This window comes from Podarcis pityusensis (genome assembly GCF_964106645.2).
Source record: "Podarcis pityusensis genome assembly, chromosome: 6".
In the NCBI taxonomy this organism is placed as follows: domain Eukaryota; kingdom Metazoa; phylum Chordata; class Lepidosauria; order Squamata; family Lacertidae; genus Podarcis; species Podarcis pityusensis.
In genome coordinates, this window is record NC_138030.1 from 95,649,506 (window position 1) to 95,674,036 (window position 24,531).

The 24,531-nt window shown below is 45.8% G+C and overlaps 1 protein-coding gene and 2 long non-coding RNA genes across 4 annotated transcripts in view; 1 reads left to right on the plus strand and 2 right to left on the minus strand.

Annotated features, from left to right (window-relative positions):
• PRDX6 (peroxiredoxin 6) overlaps positions 1 to 4,446 on the minus strand; it is a 10,861-nt gene extending 6,415 nt beyond the window's left edge. The window contains exons 1-2 of the mRNA XM_081012346.1: positions 4,279 to 4,446; positions 523 to 679 (exon numbers count right to left, since the gene is read on the minus strand). Coding sequence (XP_080868472.1) covers positions 523 to 679; positions 4,279 to 4,370 — 249 coding nt within the window. The 5' untranslated portion in view covers positions 4,371 to 4,446. The remainder of the gene's footprint in view (positions 1 to 522; positions 680 to 4,278) is intronic.
• Positions 4,447 to 6,994: 2,548 nt separating this feature from the next.
• Positions 6,995 to 21,907, plus strand: LOC308480641. Its single transcript, XR_013988172.1, has 8 exons — positions 6,995 to 7,048; positions 8,525 to 8,806; positions 10,408 to 10,619; positions 11,578 to 12,638; positions 14,150 to 15,925; positions 17,706 to 17,743; positions 19,731 to 19,855; positions 21,782 to 21,907. It is a non-coding gene; the product is annotated as an uncharacterized lncRNA (long non-coding RNA).
• Positions 7,046 to 23,971, minus strand: LOC308480676. Of its 2 annotated transcripts, none has more exons than XR_013988218.1 (3): positions 23,770 to 23,971; positions 18,316 to 18,342; positions 7,046 to 7,380 (listed from the first exon to the last, which is right to left on the minus strand). It is a non-coding gene; the product is annotated as an uncharacterized lncRNA (long non-coding RNA). The 2 variants fall into 2 exon arrangements; XR_013988219.1 differs by lacking the exon at positions 7,046 to 7,380 and adding an exon at positions 15,844 to 15,976.
• Between the last annotated feature and the right edge of the window lie 560 nt (positions 23,972 to 24,531).

Genomic DNA, 24,531 nt, shown 5'->3' on the forward strand with positions numbered 1-24,531 from the left:
GGAGCTTTTACTTTCGACATGCATTAACTGCAGCTTGTCACAACATCCAAACAGAAACGAACTGCAGTTATTCTTAATTACAATTAGTGGAAACAAACCAATTTCAAATCATGGTTTATGAACCTGGTTTGTTTCAAAAGGCCACAGTTTGGTTCAACCACCATTTAGGATTCAGTTGTAATGCTAAACTCTGGTTAAACGGATGCAGAAGCTTCGTGCTCCGGCACTGGGGGGCAGAGAGCCGGTGGGGGCAGGGCTGGTGCGTGTCCCAGGGGCGTGGCACGCCGTCCGTAGGGGCGTGGTGCCCAGCGCGGGTGGGGCAGCCTTGATGGCTCCCCGCCAGGATCGCGCTGCCAGGGGCGGTGCGCTCTCCCCGCACGCCTCTTCCTCCACCAGTGGCAGAAGCTTCTCTTCTTCTCAGAGAAGGATGGGAGGGTGGGGTGTGTAAGTCCATGTGTGAGCCAAGCCTGCAAGTCCTACACTTCTTCAGTTGATTTATGCTGCTATTTATCTCCATAATACCTTGCTCCAACAGAGATGGTCTTTGACATCATCAATAGAGAGGGCTATCATTTTAATGTTACGCTTTGCAAACTCTGGTGCCAGCTTTGCTGCTCTGCCAAGCTCTGTTGTACACACGGGTGTAAAATCTCGTGGATGAGAGAACAGGATGCCCCATCTGAAAGAAAAACAACATGGCATTGTCTTGATGGGTAGGGTAACACTGAAATCAAGTATTGCAAAACTTACTTAAGACCTCCTAATCAGACTGAACAATTCAAGTTTCTTTTTCCTGTTAGTTAAAACTAAGCCAATGTCCTTTTTAGACTCCCTACTTTTTGTTATATTTACTTTGACATTCATTCCCTTCAGCAGCAGCAAGAGTTTCATTCTTCACTGGAGTTTTCAGTCTCCATGACTCCATGACCTTCTTAACTGAAGCATCACACGGTTGACACTCCACTGACGGCTAATACTACCTCCACCCCTCAGAACTGGTCTCCCTGCCTTTGTAAGTCTTTCAGGGAGCCTCATGCACCATAGCTTTCCACAATAGTACACAGCCTGCCAACATTATTTGATTAAAATGACAGCTCCTGTTTGATAAGGTATCCTGAGTCAGCAGTGCTTTTGTATAGTACAAATTGTATAGTACAAACAATCTGAATAAGTACTGGCATTGTCATTTTAGGCAGCTTAGCACATTACTGCTATGGGTGCAAACCTCACTGTAAACTGCTTCCCCCTTTGCTACATTAAGGTGATATTAAAGTCACCGAGTGTCGTGAAATGTATACCCTACTCTACACCCTACTCCTCCAGGAGGCACACACTTTTTAGGCAATATGCCTCAGAATTCTGCGAGGAAATAAATGCATGCATACCACATAGATATATAACTCAAAAGGAGTGACCACTCAGAAGGTGTTTTGAAGAAGTCCCAGAGCTACTGAAATTGTGTCTAACTAGGATTTCTGTCCCACTTCTAGCAGATATTAAGCTTACTCAGCAGATGGTAATTTGTCAAGGTTCCATTACAGAATGGGATAACCATTAATTAAGGATTTTCATGTCTTCCCAGATTCTGCCCCCTACTTTCTTTTTTAAAAACAAAGCCTAGGAACACTAAAAAGCAACTTTGATCACTTGGCTTCATGAGACATTCCACAGTTGGTGTCTTAATATTTGGATAAGTTCTGCTTCCTTTTGCAAAAAAGCATGTTACTCCAATGATGTCTTCCCTTTATGATGGCTGCCCTGAGAACTGGTTGTGAGGGGAAAGAACTGAGAAAGTTGCTTAAGGAAGCGTCAGTAAGTCTAACACGTAGGCCTTAGCCATGGGAGAAGAAAAGCACCTTCCTGTTATCCTAGAAGCAGAGGAAGCTCTCAGAGTCGGTTAGGTGTACTTTGGAACCCTGAAATATCAGGTTTGGTTTCGACATGCATTTTACAACAATATTGGCCTGACAGGTGGTTTAGAATTACTGCAGAGCGTACAAAGCCAAATTAAAAAGCGAATTATGCAGCCCATTCATAACGCTTCTCTAGATTTCAGTGGATATAGTAAGCATTTTATTTGCCCTGTAGCCAAGTAACATCTTCTGCCAGGCCATCTTGGCCAACACCTTCCTGTTGCAAAGGTTCATTCTCTAGTCAAACATTACACTCAGCCTCAATAAGTGGCGTCAGGCACCATAAATTTATCCTTTGGTCTCCTGACTATCGCAACTGCGTGTTAGAACACTGCATTGGAGATGAATTTTATTGTTTAAACTCTGGAACTGCAGTGTCATTCCTCAACTATAAAGAAAGCAAATATTTACTGAGTCAGTTAGCAATGCAATTTAAGATATACAAGTTAAACATGAATTTAGAAACATTCATATTTCTGCATCTTTTAAAATAGCTGTTTGTGTTGTTTGCTGCCCACATGAAAAAGCTCCAGCACACAATGTTCTCAAGCTTGCTTTTAGCAGTGTGTGTGTGGGGGGGGTACTCACAAAGTCACTGTGTGATCTCTAGTACAACTAAATAAGAATAACACATTTGAACTAAAGAGATAATACTGAGTGCAGCATATTTTTATATCAATTATGAGCAAGAAGCCTATTGCTGCTATTTGAAATATGGCATGTGTATATAAACTTTTTGTGCTTTTTTTGTATTATAGATACTATTTGAATGTATTCCCTGAATTTTTAAAGACCACTGCATAATTTCTCTTGCCTAACCTATCAAGTTTAAAGTGAACAAGGAGTTTGAAAAAATATTCTTGAAGATGGAAACCTGCCCAAATCATAAGCACTTCACGGAATCCTAAGGACTATTTAGCATATTTAAGACCAAATAGTGTGCTCTATGACTATGCCACAGGATTGTATTACAATGCTTAACATACCATTGATGGGTAACATTTTTGAAATGCCACTCATGTACTGCATTTCAAATACAGCACTGGAATCTCACTTATCTTCTTACAATCACTGGGCATGGAGGCATTGTGAAAGAAATACAGTGGTACCTCGGGTTAAGTACTTAATTCGTTCTGGAGGTCCGTTCTTAACCTGAAACTGTTCTTAACCTGAACCACCACTTTAGCTAATGGAGCCTCCTGCTGCTGCTGCGCCGCTGGAGCACGATTTCTATTCTCATCCTGAAGCAAAGTTCTTAACCTGAGGTAATATTTCTGGGTTAGCGGAGTCTGTAACCTGAAGCGTATGTAACCCGAGGTACCACTGTACGACTTACCAACGCTTAAAGGTCTCAAAGAACAGTTAACCATGAGTCCTGGTTTGGAGGACACACCAAGCCCAACCCTGGCTTAGTTTAGCGCAGTGTAGTAGCAAAAAGCTACAGGAATGAGCAGACCAGCTTCCAAGCCCTCCCTTCAGAGCCCCCGCACGAAGCCAAAGGTTGGCTCCACATGTTGCCCTACACTTCCTTCACTTTATACGGAATTGTATATACAGTGGTGCCCCGCAAGACGAATGCCTCGCAAGACGGAAAACCCGCTAGACGAAAGGGTTTCCCGTTTTCAATGCGCTTCGCAGGACGAATTTCCCTATGGGCTTGCTTCGCAAGACGAAAATGTCTTGCGAGTCTTGAGATATTTTTTTCGCTTTCCCCCCCCCTTTTCTAAGCCGCTAAGCCGCTAATAGGGTTGCTTCGCAAGACGAAAAAACCGCTAGACGAAGATACTCACGGAACGATTAATTTCGTCTTGCGAGGCACCACTGTATTCGTTTACTTACTACAACTATTTGCACCCCACCTGTTAGGATATTAATTCTTTCAATGCAGCATACTAGTAAAGTCGGAATGCGTTCAGAAAAACGCGAGAGAGTAACATTGGGCTCTTCCCAAGGCGGCGATCGGGGTGGGGGGAGGGAGGCAGAGAGACAGCAGCTGGAGCAGCCTTGTCTTCCTCGCCAGCCTCCCGCTGCCGGGGTCCTTCCCCCAAGGCGGCGGGTTGCAAAAAGGGGTCATGAAAACGCCTTCAAGTGCGCGGCTCCCCGCCCCAAGACTCCCGGGAACTGTAGTCCGAGGGTGCGGAGAAGCGCCGCTCGGCGCCCAGGCTTGTTTGGGGAGGGAGCAGCAGCCACGTGCTCGAGCTGGAGGGCCCCGCGGCGTCTCCTCCTCGCGCAGCCCGCCGGCCCCTCGGCCCCGAGAGCGGAGCCCCCTCGCCCAGGAGGAGAGAGCGGGCAGCTGCGCAGCGCCAGCCTCGGGAGCGCAGCCCTTGCGCGGCGGCGGCGCTTAGCCAGCCGTGGTGCTACTCACGAGTTTCCCAGGAAGTCGTGGAAGCGGAGGGGGCCGTGGGTGGTGTCGGCGTGGAAGTTGGGCGCCTCGTCGCCCAGCAGCAGGCCCGGCATGGCAGCGGCGAGAAGGGCGGCGAGAAGGGCGGCTCAGCGGCGTCCGGCGCGCGCGAGGCAGAAGAGAGACGAGGGCGCAGCGCGGGGGCGGGGCGGGGGCGGCGCGGCGCGGCTGCGCAGAAGGCGCCGCTTTCGGGCGGGGGCGGGACCTCGCGCGCCCAAATTCAGATCCAAAGCAGCAGCAGCAGCAGCAGCAAAAACTCCACAATGCCCGAGTTGTTGTTAATGGTCTTTGGGGGGGGGGCGCTTTATTTTTAGATCTCACGTTACGATTTATAGCTCTGTTTTGTTCTGCACTTTTTGATGTGTTTTACCTGCGTGGTTTGTGGCTACTTTTGTAACTACGCAAATCCTTTCGCCGCCTAGAGCTCGTGGTTTGACTTCTGGAAAGACGGCCTGCAAATTAAATGACGAGGAGGGAACCTACAAAACCCGGGGGGGGGGGGCGAGGACAAGTGCTCCCGAATTCCGTGGGATATAAACTTCCGAGAAGACAGGCTTGCGGTTGGACTGCCAAAAAATCAAATAAAAATGATTGCATGCAAAAGTGCACATGTTTAGTCAGGAATATGGATTTCAACACCCCCAATTTATAGCCAAATATGCCACGCTTCAAGTTTGGCCGTAGACTCAATTGCATCAATCCATCAAGGGAGATTGTATCCTGATGCAAGTGTCCAGATGAGAAAATCTGTGGCGCAGGCAGATTGGATGACGGGGGGGGGGGGAGTGAAGCAGGTTGAATCCTGACAAGACAGAAGTACTGTTTTTGGGGGGACAGGGGGCGGGTGGGTGTGGGGGATTCCCTGGTCCTGAATGGGGTAACTGTGCCCCTGAAGGACCAGGTGCGCAGCCTGGGAGTCATTTTGGACTCACAGCTGTCCATGGAGGCACAGGTCAATTCTGTGTCCAGGGCAGCTGTCTACCAGCTCCATCTGGTACACAGGATGAGACCCTACTTGCCTGAGCACTGTCTTGCCAGAGTGGGGCGTGCTCTGGTTATCTTCTGCTTGGACTACTGCAATGTGCTCTACATGGGGCTACCTTTGAAGGTGACCCGGAAACTACAACTAATCCAGAATGCGGCAGCTAGACTGGTGACTGGGAGTGGCCCCCGAGACTTACATTGGCCCCCAGTATGTTTCCGGGCACAATTCAAAGTGTTGGTGCTGACCTTTAAAGCCCTAAACGGCCTCAGTCCAGTATACCTGAGGGAGCATCTCCAGCCCCATCTCCACTGAGATCCAGTGCCGAGGGTCTTCTGGTGGTTCCCTCACTGCAAGAAGTGAGGTTACAGGGAACAAGGCAGAGGGCCTTCTCGGTAGTGGCTCTCTTCTGTGGACGGGGCGACCCACACAGGTGTCTGTCAAGGAGCTCTGGGTAAGGAGGGTTCATCTGAGACTGTAGGGTTGCCTGCCAGGGATGGGCACTAAGCACCCCAAAAAGCAGGGAGAGATTGGGGGTCACTGCAGCCAGGTCTCTCTCGCGTACCCTTAGTTCTTTCCCACCTCCCTCCCCTGCTTCTTGCAGGGCAAGGCTGTGGTCCTTGTATAGGAGATCCTAGGAAGAACTTGGTTGCTGGATCAGGCCAAAGGGAGTCCTTCCAGTTTTTGCAGCCAGGTGTCCATGAGAAGCCCTTAGCCATGTCTGTTGATTTCAGTGGGTGTGTTCTGGAGTGGGAGTTAGTTGGACACCACCCATGGGTGTAGCTGGGGGAGCAGGTGGGGCAGCTGCCCCCACCCATAATCAAGTAAATAAATAAAAACACTTAACTAAAAGTAGAAATTTGTAGAAGGATTTTGACAGATTTTTATGAGCACTTGGGATCAAAAGAAAGTAATTTAAAATGACGGCTGCTGAGACATTTCATTCCAAATCTGCTAGACAGAGTCAGACAGAGGGTGATGACAGGTGCATGTCTTGCCCCCCCCCACCCCCACCCCCCACATAAATCTTGGCTACGCCCAAGATACCACCCATCCCAAAGAAAAAAAGTTGCTCAAATTTATATGTTGGAAACGGGTGGGGGAGCAGTTTTTCTGTTTTCTTCAGGTAGACAGAATAACTTGGAAGGCAAAGATTTTCATGCAATTTCTGGTTGCTGTTTCCCTGCTGGCCTGTCGTTTATTTTTCTGTGTTTTATCAGCATGACTCGTTTTCTGTTACGACAAGAAGTACAATTTTGAAAGGACATTGGAGCCTTTCCGGCTGTGTCCTCATTGTGAAGCAGCAGCCGCAGAGCCCTCTGATCATACGACTACGTGACTCCCTCACTCTCTCTGGCCTTCCTACAATTCCTGTCTGGCTGTTTTCTTTCTGGCTTGGCTGTTTTGAAACTGTCAGGTCACGGTCATCGATGGGAAACTCCCGATAGCTGCAGGAAACACACCCGCCTCAGGGTTTCTTCTCCCTCCCTCCCTTTCCATTTGTCTTAGGGATCACATTTCTAAAGATGCCTGCATGTCACCAATGAGCGAGTGCATGATCTGAATTCACGACCTGTCTCCTTCTCCTAGGATGTCCTTACAAGACATCCTTCAGGAGTTCTCCCGCCTTGAGATTTGCAACCTCACGCCAGACGCACTGAAGTTGTGCAAGTTCCAGAAGTGAAAAATGGCACTCTGCAACAGAACCTGTCAGTGGGGGGAGCATGGCTGGCGGCTGCATAAACTACCCAGGTAGCTCACATGACACGTGATGTGAGTCGTGTGGGATGGGTTTTAGTAGGTAGGAGAGGATATCTTAATTACAATTCGCCCCTCCAGTCTCCTGTGGTGTTTTTGTTTTTGTTTAAGTTTTAAAATCCCATCCTTGGCAGCGAAAACAGAAGCTTTGAAAATTAGTCTGCAAAGCCTTCCCTTTTGAGAAATTCCAGCTTATGAAATAAGCTGGCTTCCTCTTTGTTAGCCCGCATAACAGAGAAACAGGCAACAACTTGTAAAGTAAGCTTAAAAATAGTGTCTACTTACTGAATAGTCTTGGATTGGCTCACAGCAAAGGCAGCGTAGAACTATGCAATGGAAGAAGTAAGGATTGGTTATAGTATCATCAAATATATGATACTGTATGTTTAAATTAGATTTTAAAAATGGGTTTCCGGATCGAAGCTCACAGTTTGAAAGAGAATTATTATGGAATAAGGATAAATTATTGTCAAAAATGTATAACTTATTATTAGAATGGGAAATGAAAGACGAGTTAGTCAAAACTTCAGCGACACACTGGGCAATGGATATAAGGCATAACATAGACTTCTGGGAGAAGTCTGGAAGTCTGGGAGAAACTGGAAGAATAATTTGAAATTTACTGCATGCTATACTTTGAAAGAGAATTATATAAAAATGATGCATAGATAGTATTTAGCCCCAAGTAGGTTGGTCAAGATGTACAAAGTTGGATCAGATCTGTGTTGGAAACACAGAGAAACGGAAGGAATGTTTTTTCACATGTGGTGGACCTGTAAAAAGGTTAAAGGCTATTGGGAAATGATCTGCAATGAGTTAAGAAGACCCTTTATTCAAAGAGGAGTGGATTTTTTTTGCTGAATATTTAGAAAATAATTGTGTGCAACTGAAAATGCTTTTAGCATTTAGATAAATTCAACAGTATGGTAAATATTTAAAGGATGTAAAATGGAGAAACGATTAGATTAAAATATGCAGGAATGATAGATAAGTAAAATGAACCATGAAAGGGGAAGGAGGGACGGTATTATGTAAAATGTTTATTTTGAGATGTAAAACTGAAAAATTAATAAAAATTGTTATTAAAAAAAACCTATGCAGGTAAAATATTTACATTTTACAGCATAACTAGCTTCAGGTGTGAGCCTGAGCTGGATGAAGGACAGCCATATGTCCATTCATTACATATTGGAGAAAGAGAGTGGCAGGAAGAAGACAGACTTATATTTCTCGTTTCTTCCTGCTACTGGAAACAGGAAATGACCTCACACAGAGCGCTCTCTACTATTTGCATGCTCTGAGTCTGCCCATCTAGCAATACAGCTCTGTGTCCATTTGCCCCTAAACTTATTAACTCATGAGAATATGCATTAGTTGAATTTGACTGCCATCTCCCCAGAACCCTTGTACCCCACAGTCTCCTTCCTTCCTTCCTTCCTTCCTTCCTTCCTTCCTTTCTTTCTCCTTCAGCAACATTCTGGATTAACCCCCAGTTCAAAATCTGCTTGGAAGAGATGGACCACGACCAGGACAGGAGGGAGCCAGGCGGCAGTTTCCTCCTGTCTCTGATGCAGAAGCACCAGCGGCGGAAGAGGCGGTTGGGCAAGAACATGGAGACCATCAGCTTGGCCCTCTACGAGGTACCGGGCAAGGGCTTTGCAGAGCTGCCCCTCAGGATCTGGAGCCCTTCCTCTGCCTTCTTTGGGAATTCGCTTCCTCTCTTCCTTTTGTCTCCTGCAGGTGCCTCCTGAGGTATGTATGCAAAAGAGCAACTCCTGTAACTATGGGAAGCCCCTGCAAGAGCGTCTACTGTCCTGTAAGAAGATAGGACCAGGAGCCAGGCCAGGAGAGTCTGTATTGTCTGCCAGTCAGTGGCGGAGGAGGGAGGCGGGGGGGCGGGTCACCCCGGGTGCCATCTCTGAGGGGGGTGACAAGAAGGCACCCTGCGGAGGGCTCACCCTCCCGCCCCCGGCCATTGTGCCACCACAGCCACGTGCGGAGGATCCTCCGTTTGCGGCTGCAGTGGGATCCCACAGTCGTCCGTACGGTGCTCAAGCAGTGCCGTTGGCAAACCGCCCTGCGCCGCATGTGCTGTACGTTGCGGCGCTGTGCATGCACTGCCAGGCGGTTTGCCCTGCCCCCCCACCCTTGGTGCCGGTTAGCCTTCCTTCGCCCCTGCTGCCAGTGGCTCTCCAGGGCTTCAGTCTTTCCCACCACTGTCTGCAGTTGCCAGGATTGAACCCAGGCCTTCTGCATGCAAAGCATGCTCTCCACTGCTGAGCTGTGGACCTTCTGCTAAAAAGGAAAAAAACCTAAGATTCTAGTCCTCATCATAAAGAACAAAATAAGTAGGGGTGTGGCAAACTGCTTTATCCCAAGCTCAATGTTGACTACGCTGACCAGCAGCGACTGTCCAGGGTTCCAGGCCAGGAGTCTTTCCCACCCTATCTGGAACTGGCAGGGACTGAAGCAGGAACCTTTTGCAGTCAAGGCAAGTGCTTGGAAGGAAGATTCCAGTCCTCATTATTTCTGAATAAAGGGATAATTTAATTGGGTATAGAGGACTTCTACAGTGTTAGAGCGTTGATCCATCTATCTAAGCATTGTCTACACTGACTGGCAGCAGCTCTCCAGGTTTTCAGACAAGCCTATCAGGAGCTGCTGAGGGTTGAAATTAGAACCTTTGATGTGAGAAGCAGGTGCTCTGGCTGCTGAGCCACAGTCCTTCCTCCAAAAAGAAAGGAAGGTTCCAGTCCTTGATATACCGTATTTTTCGCACCATAGGGCGCACTGGACCATAGGGCGCACCTAGTTTTTAGATGGGGAAATCAATAAAAAAAATCTCCCCCCCCCCCAGCCCCAAAGAGCAGTGTACAGGCTGCGCACAACCTCTCCCTGCCAGAGGGGTTGTGCGCGGCTATGGAACAAGCCAAGGCAGCAAGCGGGATGGATCCCGCTGGCTGCTTTGGCTTCCTCTTTAGCCTCGCGCAATCCCTCCCTGCCAGGAGAGGCTGCGCAGGGCTAAAGAAGTCATAGCCCTGTGCAGCCTCTCCATGCCAGCACCAGCCTCTCTATGGCACAAGCCTGCATTCGCTCCATAGGACGCACACACAGTTCCCCTCAATTTTTGGAGGGGAAAAACTGCGTCCAATGGAGCAAAAAATACGGTAAAGAAAGGGCCAATTTGAACAGGGACGTTGAAAGCTGCTGTCTGCCAGAGCTGCCGTGATTTGATCCTGGGACCTTTGTGCCTGCAAGGCAGGAGCTGTTCCACTGAGCTGTGGCCCTTGTTCCAAGAGGAGGGTTTGACAGGTGAAGCGCTTGCTCAACTCATGTCTTCTCCTCTCTGGCAGTTCAGGGGGCAGACCTCCGTACACCTGAAACACAGCTTCTTCCTGTCAAACTCCTCACGGGCGCGATCCGAGCAGTTCATCAACCTGCGCGAGGTCAGCACCCGCTTCAAGCTGCCACCGGGGGAGTATATCATGGTGCCTTCCACCTTTGAACCCAACAAGGAAGGGGACTTCTTGCTCCGGGTCTTCGCAGAGAACAAAGCCAGGACAGTGTATGTCTTGCTGGTGATCTTTGTCATTCGTTTGGCAGAGGGTGGGCAATTTTTCAAGTGTTGGAAATGGGTTTCGGGGTGTTGTGCAGTGTCCTCTTGCAGCGCTGTCTAACTACTCAGACCCACTGAAATCAACATTTAGGTATGAGTGATAATAATAATAATAATAATAATAATAATAATAATAATTTATTTCATTTCTATACCATTTTATATTTTTAAGAAAAATCTCAGAGCGGTTTACAGAATATTGAAACATCAATAAAACAATCTGAAGAAAGTCAAACCTTCCTCCGAAGGAAACCCCCAAGAACTAGGGACCCCTGGCACAACAAATCCAGTTCTTCTTCTTTTTAAGTGAATTTATTGTTCTTGGGAAAGTGATAGGCAACTCCACATTTACGTGCATTTGAGCCATGTGTGATTGCGCGCATTGCCGCGAATGCTGAAATAGCACAAAAAGGGGCAAAACAGCCCTAAAAGATCATAAAAAAGTGAAAATAGTATCTGGCAATCCCAGGAGCCTTAGCACCAACCTTTGAGGCCTGTGGAGACTTGGAGTTTGAGCAAGGAGGCTTGGAGGGAGCAACTGTGGAAGGGTTTGGTAGCTTTTTTGTTTGTTTTCTAAATGCTTTTTTGATGGTTTCCAGAGGTTTGGAGGGTGTTTGCAGGCTTTTCCAATGGTGTTCCCAATTTATGCAATTTCACTTAAATGTGTGGTGCCTAAGAACATAACCCCCATGTAAATGGGGAGTTGCCTGAACTGAAAAGAATGGGATTGTATTATAGAAACAGAAACATTGAACAACAACCTACTTAAACATACAAAAAAATTAAAATTACCTACACCCATGTGACTTCCTTCCACCAGTGCTTGTCCTCACTTAGCCTATAATTTTGTTATTCACATTGCAATTTTTATCTCTCATACTTAAACCTCTTGTTTTACTATTTTCAGGGGACTGCCATCGGAACAGGGAAGGGAAGCTGAGGGGCAGTTGGGTTAGAGGGAACCGCCGAAAATCTTGCAAAGCAGTTCTTCTTCCTGCGGTGCGGAAAGCCACACCTCAAGAGGGGAAGGGACCAGAGGGTGCTGCTGGGAGCCTCAGCACCACTCCTGATCAAGCCGGCCAGGAGGGAAGCGCGCCTCTTCCGTCGCCCACCCTGCGCAGAGGTGTAAAACGCAAAGAAAGAAGGAAAAGGCTGGGGGTGACTAAGCTATTATGTTGGGGGAGGACCCGGAAACAACCACTCCCGGATTCTGCTAGCGATTGAGGCAGACATGAACTTGTGGCTCTGCACTGTAAATAGTTTTGCACCAAAATAAAACCTGTAAAAGACAGGTCCGAGTCCTGACTGGTTACTCACGAGCAACCACCATTACCATCTGACAACTATTGTTTTTTCTAAATCAAAACTTTACAAACTTAATCTAAACAGATCAACGTGTTGTTTTTGGAGCAGTGTTTGCTTGTATAGTGTTCAAACCATTTCCATTGTTGCCTTAAATTCTGGTTTGTTTGATATCTTAGTGATGCGGTTAGTTTTGCCATTTCGATGAATTCTGTTAATTTGTTTAACCAATCTTCTTTTGTGTGGATGTGATTTCCTTTCCAGTTCTTTGCTACTAGTAGGAGCCTTGCTGCAGCAGCAGCGTATAAAAATAGTGTTTTCCTGTCTTGTGGTACATCCTTGAACAGTATACTCAATAAATAAGCCTCTGGGTTTTTTCCCTATAGAGATTTTGAGCATCCTTTTAAATTCCTCATGAATGCAACCCCCCAATTTTTTAACTCTTCCGCAGCCCCACCATGAGTGCATCACAGTACCCTCCGCCTCCTTACATTTCCAACAAAGATTGGATTTTGACTTGTATATTTTGGCAAGCTTTGTGAAATTTATTTCCTTCACCACGCGGTCCGAGGGGAGGTTACAACAATATAAAAATGCAACCTTGAAATAAGTTAGAACCATTTACAGTCGGAAGAATAGGGCGGGCCTTAAAATAGGTAGCATCTGGTTTGTAATGGAAATTACAGGGGGGGCACACCTTTAAAGTTGTTAAATGTTACCCATATTATACATAAATGTATCCTTTCGACTTGACAGCTCAGGGAAGTTACCTAGCTTTAACAATCATAAAAAATCAACTCCTTTGCCAGTTTCCTCCATTTCAACACTATTTTGCCCTTGGAAAAATGACTGTTTCCCCTGCCACCTCCACAAGCGTGAGGGCATGTATACACACCTCCTACCCCAGGAAGTGCCCAGAGGTGGCAATTGCTGAGCTGGTTGTTGGCCAAGGACAGCCTAATCCCATCACCAGACTTGCCAGGGGTACAGACATGCAAAGGAAGTTCTATTGTACCGTATTTTTCGCTCTATAGGACGCACTTTTCCCCCTCCAAAAATGAAGTGGAAATGTGTGTGCATCCTATGGAGCGAATGCAGGCTCCTTGGCTTCAGCGATAGCAACGGGAAGCCTCCGAAGCGCAGAGGGAGCGCTCCCTCCATGCTCCGGAGGCTTTGCGTTGCTTTCGCTGAAGCCTGGAGAGCGAGAGGGGTCGGTGCACACCGACCCCTCTCGTTCTCCAGGCTTCAGGCAGCTATCCGCCCGCCTTCGGAGGGCAGCAGGAGTTCCCCCTGTGCTCCAAAGGCTTGCAGATAGCAGCCTGAAGCCCAGGGAGTGCAGCGCCAACTCCCGCTGCGCTCCCTGGGCTTCAGGCAGCTATCCGCAAGCTCCGGAAGCGGCTGCAAGGCTGCGTACAACCTTGCCGCCGCTCCCGGACCTGTTCTGGGGTCGGGGGAAGCTCGGGCTTCCCCCGCCCCAGCACTGCAGCTAAAAACGAAGCCAATACAGTGAGTGGGATCCATCCCGCTCGCTGTCTTGGCTTCTGCCAAAGCCGCGTACAGCCTCTCCCGGCTGGAGAGGTTGCACACGGCTAAAGAGGAAGCCAGCACAGCCAGTGGGATGGATCCCGCTCGCTGTCTTGGCTTCTTTGCTCTTTGGGGCTGGGGGGGAGGAAATAAATCCCCCCTTATTTCCCCCCCAAAAACTAGGTGCGCCCTATAGTCCGGTGCGCCTTATGGCGTGAAAAATATGGTACTTTGGGTGGTGGGACTTCAGAGGTGTTTGCCTATGCTAATCTTATACCTGGGTCTTGCCCTGACATGTCTGCTTATGCTAATCTTGTTCCAAGGACTTGTCTCGACATGTTTGCCAAGGTTAAACCAGTGTAACCCCTGTCTAACCCCCCCCCTTTTGTGACATGTCAGTGATGTAGCAATGATGTATCAATGATGCTGTACAAACTGTATTCTGGGATATGGTGGGAAAGTTTTAAAAGTCATTGTCACCACATCCTCGGGGTTCAAAATTCCTCTTTGAACCTGTTGCACAATAAACTTTGGTCTACAGCTATTTGCTCCGGTTGGTGGCTGGACTCCTTCCTTTATTCCGCAGGGACCTGCGGGCTCTGCCCGACAAGCTGGTGACTGAGCAGCCTCGCACCTAGATTTTTCCATAACAGGTTCCTCCAGCCTATCAGGAGAGGGATGTTCACCTGCAAAGAGGGAGACCTGCTCTGGAGACCCTCTCTTGAAGGTAGAGGGTCTCTTGCTCTGGCTGCCCTGCTAGCAGTGAGGGGGCATAAAGGAGCCATTCTGGGGGATTGCCAGGGATGGAAGGCAAAAGGCTTTAGTTCCACCAGTAGGCACAGAGAGCCTTGAAGCTGGGGTCGTTGTTTTGCTTCCCTTTGAAAGGAATGGGACTTCTTGCTGAGATAGCCCCCCTCTTTCTCTCCTTTCGCACCCAGGGGGGAAAGGATTTAAAAGGGGGTGGAGTGGGGGTGGAGTGATGTTAAGAAATCTGAGCAAGACAAACTTTGGTCAAGCTAAGGAAAGGCATTGTGGGAGAACCAAAGACTAGAGAATTATGGGGAATGTGTATCTGTTTCTTTAACCGTAGACTTCTTGGCTCTGAAAGTGTGAATAAGTTATCTCCTCCATCTGCAGGAAGGAGGCTTTTTAGTTGATTTGTGTGCCTTAACACCTGGTTATCTAAGATGTTGTTTCTGTGTGAATAGAGCCATCAAACTCCTCTAACAAGCTTGAGTTATCGCCCTTCTGTGTAATCATTGGCGATTCTTAATTAATCAGAAGAACTGATTGGTCCTTGAGTTCGAATACCCGTGGGGTCCCAAGGGATAAAATCTTAGGGAACTGAGTTTGCAACTTGCAGCTGCCCATCATGCCAGGCTAACCATCTTGCCAGCATCTCTACATTCATATGCACAATCTTTGTGATGTAGAGTGCCTGCCTGATGTCCTGGAATGCGGAATCAGCCAAGAACCTTACGAACTATTCTAAGTCTCCTTTGTTCTCGTTGTGAGTATGTTTTAGTTAGTGATGTTAAACAATGTTTTTATTTTGCTGTATGAAACTTGTAAGAGATGTGCCAACTTTTAAGTTTGAATAATAATGTTTTTTAAATAAATTTTGGGGAAAGGATTTTTTTTCTGGTTTTGTCTTTTGTGCCTTCTGCTGGGTAAGTCTAACGCCTGACCACTTAGTCACCTACCAAACCGGTTGAATTTCTGCCTGTGTCACGAAAAGTGTTACAGGGTGGGGCAGGCCAGTAATGCTGAAGAGTAATCCCCTTCCTTAGGTTATTCTTCTGGGCTGTCCTAAGATAAGGAAGTGGTGGCAGCATCTACTGGTTCTGTTGTGTTCGGTTCTGAAAAAACCGCTTCTGCACACCCCTCTCTCTCTTGCCAGACTTGGAGGGCAGGTGGGAGAGGTGGGGGCATGTGGAAGAATGCTACAGGGGGGGCTCTGAGCAAACTGACATTTCAACTAATTAACCAATGAAGGCCGAGGAAAAGAAACCAGTGGAGTGCTGTCCCCAAATGCCCCCAAATCTGAGGGAATCAGTGGAGTTGGAGAAAGCACACAGTGAGTGGATACTGAGTCTATGCAGCTAACTGAAGATGGATCCAAAACTCCTGCCCAGTTCATCTCCCATAGACCAGGTGAGTGTGACGGTGGAAAAATGGCCTTGTGGGCCAAAGTTAAACAGACCGCTGGGGAGGTTTACTTTGACCCACAAATTGGAGGATCCCTGTTTGGTTACCTGGGATTTGCAGCCATTTGTGTCATAATGCCTGGGTTCCAGTGTCCATGGAGACGCCAGAGAATTCCAGTGCAATGCTTCAGAAGCAAAGCAGTTAAGGCAGTTGAGACGAAGCAGATTCAGCTGAAGCAGCTTCAGAAGCAGGTTCAGGAGAAGCGGGTTCAGCAGAAGCAGGTACAGGAGAGCTAGGAGGATGGTATGCATCATAAATACATCACCCCAGACCTAAAGGGGAAAAAAGGCAGATTCATTTTCGCTAAAGGGACACTAGATGGCAAAATTAAACAATCGGCTCCATATATGCCCCAAACACAAAACAACTAGAATTCTTCTAGAAGACACTAAACTAGTTCCTCTCCTTCTCTGAAGGGGAAGCAATCCTAGGAGGTGACCTCAACCTAAATATGAGAGGCATATCCCTGAAAAACATCCACCTTACAACCCCATGGGCAACCTTCCTCCGAAGGAAACCCCCAACAGCTAGGGACTCTTACAAGTTACTAAAAATGTTAAAAAACTGGTCTTTACGACATTTGGGGTGAGCAAAACCCGTGAGACACCAGCTATACGTTCCAATCCGGACGCCATGGTACAGTGTCCAGACTGGACAACATTCTGCTCACACAGGGTCTGATCCCCTCAGTGGAATCAACAAACATAGGTAACATAAAAATCACAGATCACGCCCCAGTAGAAGTCACTGTTAAAATAGGAGAGGGAACACAAACCACCTCATCATGGTCCTTCAGTCCCATCCTAACCACAAACAAACAAATTAGAGTCTCACAAAAACTCTCCAAAACTCCTTCAAGGAAAATAATGTAGACAATATAACAACCCCCCTCCTATTGGACACAATGAAAGCGGTCACCAGAGGAGCTTGCATAAAAGAGAAAGTTTTCCTTAAAAAACAAACCACCTCAAAAATTAGCAAAATAGAACAAGACATCACTGCCCTCTCATCACGCTACAAATAAACAGGAGCTAAAAAACTCCTTCAACTTATAGAACAAAAAAGAAGAGACCTAGACTCCCCAGAAATCAACAAAACAATGATCAGCATTATATACCCTAAACAACGCTTCTATGAATACAGAGGGGAAAACTCCAGACTACAGTGGTACCTTTGGATGCGAACAGGATCCGTTCCGGAGCCCTGTTCGCATCCTGAAGCGAACGCAACCTGCATCTGCGCATGCCGCGATTTGTTGCTTCCGCGCACGTGCGTGACATCATTTTGAGCATCTGCGCATGCGCGAGCGGCGAATCCTGGAAGTAACGCGCTCCATTACTTCAGGGTTGCCGCAGAGCGCAACCCGAAAATATTCATTCCGAAGCTACTTCAACCCGAGGTATGACAGTACTAGATGTAGGAAGAAAGCACTCAAAACAAGAATACACTGCATCACCAAAAAAGACGGCAACATAACATTCTCCCCCAAAGAAATAACCTCAGAATTTGCAGAATTTTGCTCCAACCTATACACCTCTCATAACCTACCTGAAGAGGAAATCAGAAAATTTCTAGCAGGACTGACCATGCCTATCTTAACTGATGAGGAACAAGAATTCATGGACAGCCCTATCACCCCAGAGGAAATAGTTATGGTCCTCAAAAACTTGAAACCACACAAAGCCCCAGGCCCAGATGCCTTCACAGCAGAATTGTATAGGAAATTCAAAGAACCCCTGATGCCCTACATGACCCGCCTATTCAATGACATCATGAAAGGGGGGCCCATCCCCAAAACCTGGACCCACTCCAAAATAGTCTCCATCCCAAAACCAATAAAAGAGGAAAAAATACAGCAAACCAGAAAATACAGCAGATACAGCAAACAAGACATCAAAAAAGTTTTGAGGCAACAAGAAATAAGATTAATATTTTTGTTCAAAACATTACAGCTGGTGGGATTGAATTCTGAATTTGATCTCTGTGTTTATTTGACCATAGTTATGGGCACTGATAGCTGTATGTGAAACACATGTGATGTAAGTATTGTCAGCATCTACCTCATCCTTTCCTTCATCCTCTCCTATACCTCCTCATTTTTCACTAACGTTAAACACCTGTTGAGCAATCAGTAATGAAAGAGTGTATTTATATCCAGACCCAAACAGGGTAACCTTGTTAAGCAAATCACTCTCTAAAGCTTAAGCCAAGAAATAGTATTCTCTATGAAATGTAAGTATATTTGTATAATTTTTTGTAGTAAGTCTGATTTCATGTATAATGGATATGTATTTTTGATTTAATTGATTATTTAGAAGAGCATTAAGTTATTTCTGATAAAATTTGGTTTTAATTATTATTAGTGAATATCAATATATGTATCAAGGCTTTGAGATTAGACCACTGAAGAAGCCCGGAAAACTACCTTGGGAGTGTGCTACCTGAAAGCCCCAGTAAAAGGGCCCCATTGGGGGCGAACAGCAGCCTCTTGATTACTTGGACCGCCAGGGCGAAACAGGTGCAAAACGCCGGCACCCTGTCTACAACTTCATTAACATCCATCTACAACTTCACTAGCATCTCTCGGTATTGTGAAAAACACCGAACTTACCTTTTGTTGGTATCTTCATGATCTTACCTAAAAAGATAGAAACAAAAGACTGAGTTAAGCACTTGGAAAATCCATTGAAATCACATATAAGTTCATCTTAGGTTGGGTAGTTCGCAAGTCTCTGTGGCTTTGCATAAGGTTTTGTATTTTTCTCAGAAGATTGATAAAGAATATATAATCACTTTGATAATTACTGTGTGTATATTAGTCGCCAATGTGTTGCATGAGTTGTACTACAGTGGTACCTCGGGTTAAGTACTTAATTTGTTCCGGAGGTCCGTACTTAACCTGAAACTGTTCTTAACCTGAAGCACCACTTTAACTAATGGGGCCTCCTGCAGCTGCCGTGCCGCCAGAGCCCAATTTTTGTTCTCATCCTAAAGGAAAGTTCTTTTTTTTTTTTAATGATATTTATTAAAGTTTCCAATAAAAAGAACACACCAATAAAAAATTAAAAACAAAAAAAAAGAAATACACAATTCAAAAATACACAATACATAATCCAAAAAAAAAACAACAAAAAACAAAAGACAGAAAAGAAAACAATTAAAAACAATACCACCTTTTCATCTCCATTTTTAAATTTACTTATTTTCTGGACCTCCTCATACCTCCCTCTTTTGTATTCCAGTTCAAATTATTTGTCCAGCAATTTCTTTCCCTCTTTTTTAATCCCAATCTTTAATCTTAATATAAAATAACATTAAATTTTACCTCTTAAAAACCAAATTTCCATTTCCTTTAACTTTTTTTAATCCTAATCCTTAATCTTGATCTATATATAAGTTTAAATCCTGTACAGCTGGAAGCCACTTATTTTCAATCCAACATCACTCTAACATTCTTTAATTTTGCAATGTTTCTGCAGATAGTCTTTGAATTTCTTCCAATCTTCCTCCGCCGACTCTTCTCCCTGGTCACGGATTCTGCCAGTCATTTCCGCCAGTTTCTCAAGAAACCAGAGGCCTTTCTCCTGGGCATAGTCGGCCAAACGGTGTTAAAAAAGGATAGAACTTTCTTTATGTACGCAACAACAGCAGCAAGAATACTCATCGCAAAGTATTGGAAGACACAAGAGCTTCCCACACTGGAGGAATGGCAGATGAAACTGGTGGACTAAAGCAAAGTTCTTAACCTGAAGCACTATTTCTGGGTTAGCGGAGTCTGTAACCTGAAGCGTATGTAACCCGAGGTACCACTGTACTTCTATCAGCAGCACAGATTGCATTTTTCTAGCAAAAGAATAATAATGGCTGAATGTGCAGTAATTAATTAATAACAGTATTAATTTCCACATTGGGGAGATATGAAAAGAAAAGAGAGCCAAAAGAATAATAATGGCTGAATGTGCATTTCTCCCCCAAGGAGGTTTCAGGGACTGACCCTGTCTCTCCCCCCCTCCCCCCAACGCTAAGGGAGGACTTAGCTCTTTTCTAGCATCCTTTGGCTCTAGATTCTGCCTTCCATGGCAAGTTTATCACTTTTGATCGTGTTTGGCCAGTGGTCACCGAAGACAACACCGCCCCCCATGGCTCCTCTGGTGAGTGAATAGCCTCATTGCACTTTTATTATTAGCTGCTATTTATTTGTGGGCCCACACACTAAACCAGGGGTCTGCAACCCGCGGCTCCGGAGCCGCATGTGGCTCTTTTACACCTTTGCCGCGGCTCCGGGGCGGATACTAACGAGGGGAGGAGGCGCATTGTGCGCCCCGACACTCCCCACTGTGGCGGGCGCTGTACTGGCTGTGACGTCGCATGGGGGCGGTCAACAGACACTCAAGGAATAGTTTCGGAGAAATGGCTTTTATTTCTACCATCCATGAACTGGTAGAAGGAGCAAGTGTGATAAGTCACAAAAAGCATGCACGAGTTCACAATCATGTGCACAAGCATATATACCCCTTTCCAGTTCCCTCAGGAGTTCCTCTGAGCATGAACAGAAAGCTGTCTTGGGACTATTGTGGACTCTTGGCACCCTTCCCAGGAAAGGGGGGGGGTGAGAAGCCAAGGGGTTTTCAGCATGTTCAGATATGTTTCATTCTCTTGTTCTGGCATGGTTCCCGGACAGAAAGTAAGTTGCAATGTGGTTCTTTAGCAAGGCCAGAAGACATGAGAAAGGCCTGAGAAACAATGGACTGTTCTCTACCTTTGTTACAGCAGAGCGGAATGTTTCTGATGCTTAGCTGCTGAGAAAATGATTTTGAAAAGTTTTGAGAAGCTTTGAGCCTGCTTTGGTGGGGGGGGGGTGACTTCGGGCCCAGGTGGGGTCACCTGTCCTCACCTTCCTTCAGAAGGAGGAAAACCAAGTGAGGCTTGGGCAAAGGGGTCCGCCTCTTTTCCTTGGTCTTAGCCCCACCCCCTTCTGGCCCAGGGAGGGGCAAAGGCCAGCCCAAGCAGGTGGGAGGCACCTGCCCAGGTGAGCCCCCCCCAGCTTGGTGCTGCAAACCCCGCCCACCTGTGGGGGAGGGAGGGTGGAAATTATTCAGAATGGTTTTAGACTGCTCTCTCATACAAAAAACCAAAACATACAGTAGATCATAATACACCACAAAAACGTTCACAAGTTTAAACAACTGGACACAGCGGCTGCAGACCCCCCAAGTGTCCCTATTTTCCAAGGACATCCCTGATTTAGAGAAGCCGTCCCAGTTTCTGATTTGATCTCTGAATGTCCCACTTTTCCCTACGGTGTCCCTATTTTCACTGGAGAAATGTTGGAGGGTATGGTAGGATGTCCCTATTTTCATTGGAGATTTTTTAAAAATAATAATTTTTTATAAGTTTTCATTTGCAGACCGATAATGGTCTCATTATAACAATACCAATATACAATACAATTATTCATACCAATCATTCAAATATTCAATTATATAATTTAGATAAAGTGGGGCCCCGTGTGCTAGATTTGATGGTTTTCTTTATTCCCCATTCCAAAATCTTATTCAACTAACATTCTGGTCATAATAATAATAATAATAATAATAATCCCTTATAAAACAACTGCAATATTAATAAGGTCTATTTGTGTGTTGACACATTAAATGATTTATAACAATTGCAAGTGAGGAACTCAAACTATATCCTCCTCCTTCCTGGGGATAGCAATTATTCTGTGGTATTTCTTCCTGTCCTTGTCTTTCTTCCACCCCCCGCACCCCGATTGTTGCTGTTATGGGTCGTGCCTTGGGCGAAGCTGATATCCCTTTGGTTGGGTGGGTCACCTGCCACTTTCTGCTGCTCCCCTTTCCTCACCCACCACTGCTTCCATTTCTTCTCCAGTCATGCTACTAACTTGTTCAGCGCTCTGGAGCATAGCCACATATGTATTATTATTTTCTTTTAAGCCCCTGAATTGGCACAAAACCAGAAAACTGCACAAGCAGTTTAAAAAATAAAAATACACAATGACTTTAATCTATGAAGCACCTGCTGAGAATTAGCCATTGTTTCCTTTTCTTTTCCAGCTGTGCTCCTAACTATTTCTGGTGCTCAGAGAAGTAGACTTACGTTCTTTTCTTCCCTTAGATTTGTACAAACTCCCCAAAGCTTCCCAACCAAACAGTATTAAAACTGTGTGCGGAAAATTGACATTTGTCGGTGTGCTTTAGCCTCATTAATGAATGCAATCTGAATTGTTCTTTACAATAAATATAACAAGGAAAGAGAAATAAAGACCAGATACATCTTTTCCTTCTCATAAAGGAGCCCAAAGCTCTCTTTGAAAGTAGTCTAGAATGATGCACATGAACTCTCACTGAGAGATGTTATTGGTGAAGTTTCCCCCCCAAAGTATTCCAAATTTGGCACTCTGTATAGTCAGTACCAGTGTCCTCAAAGGGCTGAAGATGTAGCTTAAAACCAAATTGGGTGTCTTTCAGGACAGAAATGTGCCATGAAAGGGCAGGTCAATACATAAACAAAGCAACCACACAACTTAAGCTACTCCTAAAATACTTCCTTTTCCCATACATCAATTTCCTTAGTTCCTCTCTGACCGCTGTTCTGCCTAGAGGGTGCCTTTCTCCAGTGGGGGGGGGGGGTCCGCCATCCCCGGGATAAGGAACGGACTCTTGGGTCAGGCCCAAAAGGATCAGGCTGCTTGCGGTCTCTGGAAGCTTCTCGGAGCATGCCAATGCCTGACCTCCAGGCCTGAGGGGCAGAATTCTCCTCAGCCAGAGGCCGCTTGGGGGTGAATTCGTGGCAGCTGAAGGCCCCATACCCGTCACCCCACCCACTTGACACTTGCTCCCCGAAAGCCGCCTGAGACGGTGCAGAAGCCCCCGGGCTGCCCTCTGGGGCTCTTTCACGTCTCCCTTGAGGTGCCCAAATGGGAGGCTTCTGAGGGGATGAGTTTGCTTCTAGATTCCGTTATCAGGGATTATTTTACACACCTTTGATGCAACTGGGTACTACTGTTTAAACTTTCCCTTTTTCTTTTGTATTGTAGAAACAGACTTGTTTTTTTGCCCCCCCCCCCCAAAGTGCTATTATTAAAACAAGATGCCTGAGTCCCTATTGGTTTTGGCTGTTTTTTGTTAAATTTCTTTTTTTTTTAAAAAAAAGATATTTATTAAGAGTTTACAAGTTACAGAAAAAGCAAGAGAACAATAAAGAATTAAACAAAACAAAACAATACCTTACAATACATCAAAAAAAAAGAAAACAATACAATAAAGCAACAACAAAAAACAGAACAAAAACATTTAAAAACACATCCAACCTTTTCATATCTTTACCTTTCATATACTTGTTTCATCGACCTCCTCACACCTCCCTTTTTTGTATTCTAGTTCAATTAGCTATTTCAGCAAGTCCTTTCCATCTTTCTCAATTTTCGTTCTAAAATTTAACTTAAGACACTCTAACCTTAAATTTTCCACTTTGGTCCATTAACAATCTATTTTTACTTAATTCTTTACAACATTTCTGCTAAAGCCATATAGCTTCATTCCAGCATCCTTCTAACATTAATTTTGCAATATTTCTGTAAATATACTTTAATTTTTTTCCAATCTTCTTCTACCGACTCTTCTCCCTGGTCTCGGATTCTGCCAGTCATTTCCGCCAGTTCCATGTAGTCCATCAGCTTCATCTGCCATTCTTCCCTGGTGGGTAAATCTTGTGTCTTCCAGTGCTTTGCAATAAGTATTCTTGCTGCTGTTGTGGCATACATGAAAAAAATTCTATCCTTCTTTGGCACCAATTGGCCTACCATGCCCAGGAGAAAGGCCTCTGGTTTCTTTAGAAAGGTATATTTAAATACCTTTTTCATTTCATTATAGATCATCTCCCAGAATGCCTTGATCTTTGGGCATGTCCTTTTTCTTTTCTTTTTTAAAAAAACATTTATTTCCATACAAACAAACAAAAACACACTAACACTACATACCAAGAAAAAATAATAGAAACATTGAACAACAACCTACTTAAACATACAAAAAATTAAAATTACCTACACCCATGTGACTTCCTCTGGCTTTTTTCCTATAGAGATTTTGAGCATCTTTTTAAATTCCTCATGAATACAACCCCCAAATTTTTAACTCTTCCGCAGGGGGGAAGGGGCATATTTAGGGAGAGTTCCAGGGGGCAGGGGGGCATATTCGGGGGTGGGCTGAAGGGAGAGGGAGCAGAGGAGGGGGGCAAGGACTGAGGGGGACTCAGGGGGAGGGGGGAAGGAGGGAGGGGGATGTCTTCGGGGAAGATCTCAGGGGGGATATTCGTGGAGGGGGGAAGGGGCGAGCGGGGAGGGGGGAAGAGGGGAGGGGGATATTTTCAGCAACTTCAGGGAGGAGGGGGGAAGGCGGGAGGGAGATGTCTTGGGGAAGATCTCAGGGGGGAGGGGGCATACTTGGGGAGGGGGGCAGATTGGGGGAGGGGTTCAGGGGGGAGGGGGCAGGGAGGGATGGTCTGGGTCCTGGCGCCTGTAGCAAGACATCTATCCGTCTGCAACTGCCTTGGACTTCTCTGGCGTCTCCAGGGACACTGGAACCCAGGCATTGTGACAGAAATGACTGCAAATCCCAGGCAACCAAATGGGGATCCTCCAATTTGTGGGTCAAATTGGTTGTCCATGATCAAGTAAAAGAATAGAGGGCACATGGGAGGGGGGGCTCTTAAAAAAGTTTTTGCCATGCTCATGTTTGCACATGAAATGGTGGTATTCAATTACTCAGAGCAGACCCATTTAAATTATTCAACATTACTAAATTAC